This window comes from Vespula pensylvanica, chromosome 11 (genome assembly GCF_014466175.1).
Source record: "Vespula pensylvanica isolate Volc-1 chromosome 11, ASM1446617v1, whole genome shotgun sequence".
Taxonomy (NCBI): domain Eukaryota; kingdom Metazoa; phylum Arthropoda; class Insecta; order Hymenoptera; family Vespidae; genus Vespula; species Vespula pensylvanica.
The window spans coordinates 577,990-585,489 of NC_057695.1; the positions used below are offsets into that span (position 1 = coordinate 577,990).

Consider the following 7,500-nt stretch of genomic DNA (forward strand, 5'->3'; position numbering starts at 1 on the left):
TATATATATATATTTTCTTTAAATCAATACCTATAATTATTTCTTTTTCTTTATGCATATTTAAGTAGTAATAATTATTAGCAATCAAAATTATACCTAATAAAAAAAAAAAATATTACTTAATGATGATATGTTCATTAATTATTAAATATATAATCTGATAAAAAGGCTTTGAGAAAAAAAAGAAACGATACGACATGTTTATTTCGTAACGATGAAACATTAGTACGAACTTAACCTAATTTCTCTATAATTTCCGTTCGTACATCGATTCTCGATGAAATATTTATGTGCATGCATGTATGTATGTATATATATGTATATATATATAGGAAACAATAATGATAGTAATTTACAGCTTGAAAACGAGACGTATGAAATTTGAAAAAAAAAAAAAAAAAAGGAGAAAAAGAAAAAGATGGTCCATTCGTCTTCAGTTTTTTCTCCAGCATCGATTCGAAACATTTTCTCTTATTCGAGTTGAAAGTTCTTAAAGAGTATATTGGTAATGGTAAAAACTTGTAAAAAAATAAAAAACTTAAAAAGGACAAAAAAAAAATAAGAGAAGGAAACGCTCGTTTGGATTCGCCGCCACGCCAGCAGAACTATGGCGGCGTACGTGAATTGCTAGAAAACGTTTTTCTATTGGTCAGTAGTTAAGTCGTACGTCAAGTCCGACGGAACCCTCCCTCCCCCCGACCCAACATAAGTAACTAAGTAAGTAGAGGAAACTCAAACGGTAGAGAGATGTCGAGAGAGAGAGAGAGAGAAAGAGAGAGAGAGAGAGAGAGAGAGAGAGAGAGAGAGAGACAGAGAGAGAAAAAGAGAGAAAGAGACAGATCATTAACGGTTACAAAACGTGCGAAAACTACGAAACGATCATTACCATTTTTTCAATTACACGACAAATTTCTAAATATCTAAATTATTAAATAAATAATATGATCGCGCTCTTCGAGTATAAAAACAAAACAAATAAAAAAGAAAAAATTATTTGATTCCTAAACACATGTATTTAATATAAATATATAATATATAACATATAAATTAATATATATAATATATATATATAAATATATATAATATAAGTTAATACATATATATATTTTTGATATATATATTTTTATATATTACGTTGATAATATATATATATATAATATTCTATATATTGCGTATAACATTTTTATATATGACGTTAATAATATATATATATATATACACATATAATATTCTATATATTGCGTATAACATATTTTTATATATGACATTGAAAAAAATATATATATATATCGCGTATAGCATATACATGTATATGCATATATACAATATAGAAAATGTTGAAACGATTACATCGACCTTGAGAATACGATATATTCAAAGTCTCTTCGACGAAGGACTCTTCTTAGAAGAGAAGCGGAGTGATATTCAATACGACAACATTATCGAGAGAAACAAAGCTCTCCTTCCTTTTTCCAAACAAATCTTTAAGATCCGAACACGCGTTGAAAACGCGATTCGTAAAAAAAAAAAAAAAAAAAGAAAAACAAAGAAAGAGACCGAAGAAGAAAATAAAGATTACGGAAGAAGAGGAAAAAAATGTTTTCGATCGCTCATTCGCATATCTTTCTTATTCGTTTTCTTGGAAAAATAAATAAATACGTACATGTATATAGAATAAAGAAGAAAAGCTTGGAGCTATGTATGTAAGTAGTAAACACGTACCTGTACCTGGTCGGGCCGACTCAAGGTCAGGTCACTAGGCCGTGGACACACACGACGTATGCTTTTCTTGCGCTTAGCGTGACGATGACGACGACGTTGATAATTATAATGACGATGGTGTTCAATAAAGATGAGATAACAAGTATTATGGTGATGGTATGATGATAGTGTTAATGGTGGTGGTTCCGATGCTGGTCCTATCTTCTTCTTCTTCTTTTTCTTCTTCTTCTTCTTCTTCTTCCTCCTCCTTTCTCACCTTCCTTCTTCGTCTTAAATACACTTGGCTTAACTTCGACGTTCGATATCTTTCACTGAATAGAAAATGTACGAAAGGAAAAATATTTCGTAATATATTGAATATTCAAGGAACATCGTGAATCAATGTGAAATCGGTTCGTCGTAACAACACAGTGAAAGAGTAAAGGAGAACCATCGGATGGAGGTTATGTACGCGAGCTTGCTTTTCTCTCGAAGGATTGAAAGCTCACTGGTGCGAAGATGAGAGAGTATAACAGAAACGAGAGAGAGAGAGAGAGAGAGAGAGGGTTGTAAAGAACGTTAGAATGGAAAGAAAGGAAAGGAGAGGATAGGATGTGAAAGGAAAGATGGGAAAGAAGATGGAAATAAGGAAAGAAAGGAAGGAAAGAAAAAAAAAAGAAAAAAGAGAAAAATTCGTATAAACGTTACACCACCACTAACGTTTCGTTTCGTACAAAACACTTAACAATCTCGTTAAACTCGATTAATCTATTATTTTATAAAAACACGGATTCCTGTGATAAGCGCTATTGATATGTAAAAGCCTTGTCGTGGGTCAAGGACCGATGGACGAATTTAATCCCGGACCGACCAGCTCCGAGCCGCTCGAGCTACGCCGACGTACTGCCGCGGGATCCGTTTCTCGCGCGGAGTAACATCCCCACCACTTTTCTATCTCGACCGCGCGACACCTCGGAGCACGCACCTCTCCTTCTTAACCGTCACCTCGCTCGCTCTCTCTCTCTCTCTCTCTCCCACTCTCCCTTACCTTCTCTTTCTCTCTCTCACTCACTCACTCCCACCTTCCATCGCTCGCTATCCCCACCCCGCCTCCTACTTCAACCGCCGATACCTAACGGCTACGAGACCCGCGCAACGCCGCTTTCCATTTCTACGCATGCGCACTTGACAAATTTCCCTTCTACTATGAAATACGAAAAATCGTACGATCGCTTTTTTTTCCCCATCGTCTCTTCCTTTCCTTTATCGGAGATAAAAAGAAAAAAAAAAAGAGAGAGAGAAAGAGAGACGACAAAAAAATTTCCTCTTTAACTCCACGGAAACTCTTCGCGTTTAGACACGATACGTTTACTTAACTTACTTTCTTACTTACTCCTTCGGATTGGCTCGTGAAAAAATAAGACGGTAAATATGGAGATATTTGTTCGTAAATAATTCAACCAATCGTAATCGTCCGTTAACGTTTAAAGGATAAAATATGAAAAATGATATTGTACCATTTTGTATAGGTATTTATGTTAGTTATTTTCTTCGAGAAGGAACTTTCAAAAATAAATATTTTAATTTATTGAATTTCGAGTAGTTATAACCTAAGATATTTCGAAGAAGCGAGACGATTTCAACGTAACGCCGTAAAGATTTAACGCCGTAGGATTAAACGTTCAAATCTATACGATTTATTTTGTAATTTTTATTATCGTAAAAAATACGATTTCTTACCGATTCGTTTGTGATACGCATGCGCGTATAAACGTACACGCAAGTATTATACGTTTACATCGATACGCGGGATAAGCGACGCGCGCTACAACATTTTCGACCAATCAGAAGCGACGTTCGTTTCGTCGACGACGATGCGAAATCGATAAGCCGTAGCCACCACGCGTTGCACGATGAAATACAGCGCCCTCCTACGTTTCATCCTTCTCACTCATACACTCTCTCTCTCTCTCTCTCTCTCTCTCTCTCTCTCTCTGTCTCTCTCTGTCTCTCTCTTTCGTTCGGTCTATCGCTCCTTCTTTCTTATTGGCGGCCGTTTACATCCGTACGCCTCCCACCCAAACGCATTGCGAAACACGTGATCACACGTGACGCGTCTAGCGACACCGTGCGTAAACGCAGCGTACGTTTCTAGCAAGAGAAAGAGAAAGAGCAATAGAAATAGAGATAGAGATAGAGATAGATAGTCGTCGCGTCGTTATAAAATATGACGACATTCCTTCTATATACCTGACGATTCGTCGTCTGTGTTCACACGCTAGCTATATATCTATACATACATAACATATATATATATATATAAAACCAGTGAGGAAGAAGAGAGAACCTTAATGACGAATCGATATAATACGAATATACGATATCCTACAATTGTGACATCTAACACAAACGATACGAAGTAACTAACTGCAATACGCTTTGACCTAATCCGTAAGTACTAAACAAACCGTTATCTTCCTCAATATAAAAAAAAAAAAAAATAATAAAACGTTTGGAATTGAATAATAGATTAAAACGCCGACAGGATTTGCCGATAAATGTCATTGTCTATTTGATTAATTCGTTCCTAGTGTTTTTTCTTTTCTTTTTTTTTTCTACACGTTACTCTCTCGCTCTCCCTCTCTCTCTCTCTCTTTCTCGTTCATTCACTCGCTCTCTCTAACACGTTACGTTTAGAAACTTTTTCTTTTTTCAGGACTAACCTAATCGAATCCAAGACGTCCATATTGGTTCTACATTGATTGGAACAGATTTATTCGAATTCGTTGATTTCAATCGTATAATAATAACGATTATTACTATCGATATATATATATATCTTTATATACAATATATAAATATATATTATATATTATATATATATATACGATATCCACTTAATAATCGCTCTTCAAAATAACGTCCAAATTTTGGCGCGAAATCCAATCACGTCTATCTCTCTCTTTTTACGGAAGGATTAAACTATGTGACCTAGGTGGCGCCACCGTACGTACCGAAAACAGAAAGCCAAACCGGTCATGGGGGGCTAGTTAACGACTGTACGCCGCGCTTGCGAATACACGGTATTTTTCGCCAGTTGGTGGTCCGCGATATACATACATACATACATATATCAGAGACTTTCGGAACATCACGGGAAAAAGCAAAGCATCGGGCTTTTTTTTCTCTCTATCTCTCTTTCTCTCTCTCTCTTTCTCTCTCTTACTCTTACTCTTTCTCTCTCTCTCTCTCTCTCTCTTTCTCTCTCTCTCTCTCTCTCTCTCTCTGTCTCTCTCACTCACTCTCTCTCACCTCTCACCGAGCGTGTTTTTTTTTTTTTTTTATAAGATGGGAGGCATGGGAGCGTATATGTCGAAACCCATTACAAATAAGATTTCAACCGACGAAGTTGGGAAAAATGTTGCTTTCGGCGCGAGTTCGATGCAAGGTTGGCGTATCAGTCAAGAGGTAAGGAGAAGAGGAACCTATATAGAAACCGTTGAAAGTGAACTATGTGGTTGCACCGTTACTTTCTTGCTTTACCGATTATTATGTATAATGATTTAGTATGAGTGAACAATTCTTATCGACCGGCATCGGTTATTATTATTTATTATTTCATCGTATGACACGTATGTATATATATATATTGTCGTTAATATTTGAAATTTTATTTCTCTGAAAAAAAAGATATATATATATATATATATGTATATATACACATATGCGTGTGTCGTGTGCGTGGTGTGTGTGTACGTGCGTGCATGTGTATACATAATAGTAATAATGATAAATAAAACAGAATATATTGGTCGTTTTTTTAGGTTTAAATACGATGTATGACTCGTACATATTCTTACTGATTATAAACGTTAACCCGCATATCGTATATTTGAATACTATTCTAATGAGATACGTATATACACGTTTTTGAATCGACGAACTATATCGCTATTTTGCGTTTTGCGTTTATTAATTTTGTGTTTCATTTCCCTCCTTTTTTGAAATATCGATTTTATTTTCTATGTATGCATGTTTGTATGTGTGCGCGTGCGTGTATGTATATATGTACGTATGTATGTATGTATATATGTGTTATTTAGTCGATTATTATCTATTGCAATTATTTTTTTTTAAGTGTATGCACACGTGTGTACATATGTATGTAGATTTGTATATTTATATTGCATGTACATCATCATGTAAGTCTCTATGTGAAGTTTATATTTTCAGATATGGTTTCCAAGCCTTTGCGTTCTTTTTTTACGATACTTGTGTAGGAATCATTTTTAGCTATTTCTGTATCTCATTAGATGTCCTATATTTGTTTTAGTTTAGAAAGGAATAGAATAGGATTATAATCTGTTATTGTTTTTACACGTTATAAGATGAAATTGTTTAATGCAATTTGTTTATTTATTTATTTGTAGGATGCCCACAACTGTTGTATAGACTTTGACAAAGATGTTTCCTTATTCGCTGTATACGATGGCCATGGTGGACACGAGGTAGCAACATATTGTGCTCGTAATCTTCCAAACTTTATTAAACAAACCGAGGCGTATAAAAGAGGTGATATTAGGCAAGCATTAATCGACGCCTTTTTGGGCTTCGATGCCACGCTAGCAAAGCCCGAAGTAGTTAGTATTCTTAAAGAACTGGCAAGGCCATCAACTTCGGATAATAAAGAGGATGACCTTAACGACTCCGGTGCGTTATGCGTTGCACTAAGTATTTGTATTATGTCAGGTTATACTTTTCTCTACATAACCTTGCTCCTCTTATATTTTCTGAGAAGTAGTTTATACCAGTTATTTATTTATGCAAGGAAATATTTAATAAGGTTATCATCGTCTATTGTCTTACGCATAGATGAAGAAGAAAATGTTAGCAATCTACGTATGGAAGCAGCAATGCCATTGGATCAAGTTATAGGGAAATATCAATCGGAAGTATCAAATCCTCATGCTAACAATTTGAAAAATGAGAAATCTAGCAAACGAGCGTGTCCGTATTTAAGAGGAAGAAAAGAGAAAGACAAAGCTAGTTGCTCGTCGTCGGGTGCAGGTTGTTCTTCTTCGTCATCCGCATGGAATACGAACGAAGCTGATGTGAGTAGCTCTAGCCAACCATGTGGTTCGTCTATGTCAAGCACGATGAAAAGAAAAGAATCATCTGGAAGTAATGAAGCTGAACAAGTTCTTGACTCTACTACCAGCAATGGAAATATGCATGCATCTGTACCTGTAGTCTCTACCGATGATATGGAAACAGCGAAATCTGCCGACATGCCGGATAGTTCAGAAGATGTTAAAGAAAAAGTATCGAGTCCTGGAAAATCAGCATGTTCGGTACCTGTTACAAATGAAGTTGAATTAAACGGAGCAAAATCAAAAAGAATAGAAGATGCAGATAGTAGTAAAGGAGGGGGCGACAATGTGTCAAGCAGTTCTTGTACGCCAGTAGAAAATGGAGATGCCGGACAACAAGAGAGAATAAGTAGCAGTGATCGAAGAAGAGTTCAATCGATCGAGCTTTACCAAAGTTTTTTAAAGAAGAATGATGAAGAGTCCGAAGGGGACGACGATGATGATGAAAACGATGAAAGCTTCGATGGAGTCCCCGAAAGGTATGATAACTTAAACTCGTATTCGATATTCGTACTTAAACACTATCGAATAAACTTAGAATTATATTATAAAAAAAAAAAAAAGGAAAGGTAACCAAATCCTAGATTAAAACATGATGAAGTTTTAGTGATGAAGATGACACGGAAGATGTCGACGAAGATGAGAGTGA

General features: G+C 35.6%; 2 protein-coding genes across 5 annotated transcripts in view; one reads left to right on the forward strand and one right to left on the reverse strand.

Annotated features, from left to right (window-relative positions):
- Positions 1 to 2,660, reverse strand: part of LOC122633018 (heparan sulfate glucosamine 3-O-sulfotransferase 1-like) — an 85,891-nt gene extending 83,231 nt beyond the window's left edge. Inside the window, exon 1 of one of the 2 annotated variants that reach the window (XM_043820452.1) lies at positions 1,729 to 2,660. The gene's annotated coding sequence lies outside the window, so the exon portion shown is untranslated. Of the gene's footprint in view, positions 1 to 1,722 lie in introns of both variants that reach the window. The other variant, XM_043820451.1, reaches the window with a different exon arrangement.
- Positions 2,661 to 3,876: 1,216 nt separating this feature from the next.
- The window catches only part of LOC122633015 (probable protein phosphatase CG10417), a 5,217-nt gene continuing 1,593 nt past the window's right edge, over positions 3,877 to 7,500 (forward strand). The window contains exons 1-6 of one of the 3 annotated variants that reach the window (XM_043820444.1): positions 3,877 to 4,152; positions 4,418 to 4,784; positions 5,050 to 5,169; positions 6,132 to 6,411; positions 6,574 to 7,330; positions 7,453 to 7,500. The exon at positions 7,453 to 7,500 is cut by the window's right edge and continues 85 nt beyond it. In XM_043820444.1, the coding sequence (XP_043676379.1) occupies positions 5,050 to 5,169; positions 6,132 to 6,411; positions 6,574 to 7,330; positions 7,453 to 7,500 (1,205 nt within the window). In that variant the 5' untranslated portion in view covers positions 3,877 to 4,152; positions 4,418 to 4,784. Of the gene's footprint in view, positions 4,153 to 4,417; positions 5,170 to 6,131; positions 6,412 to 6,573; positions 7,331 to 7,452 lie in introns of those variants that run through there. The other 2 variants (XM_043820446.1, XM_043820445.1) reach the window with 2 other exon arrangements.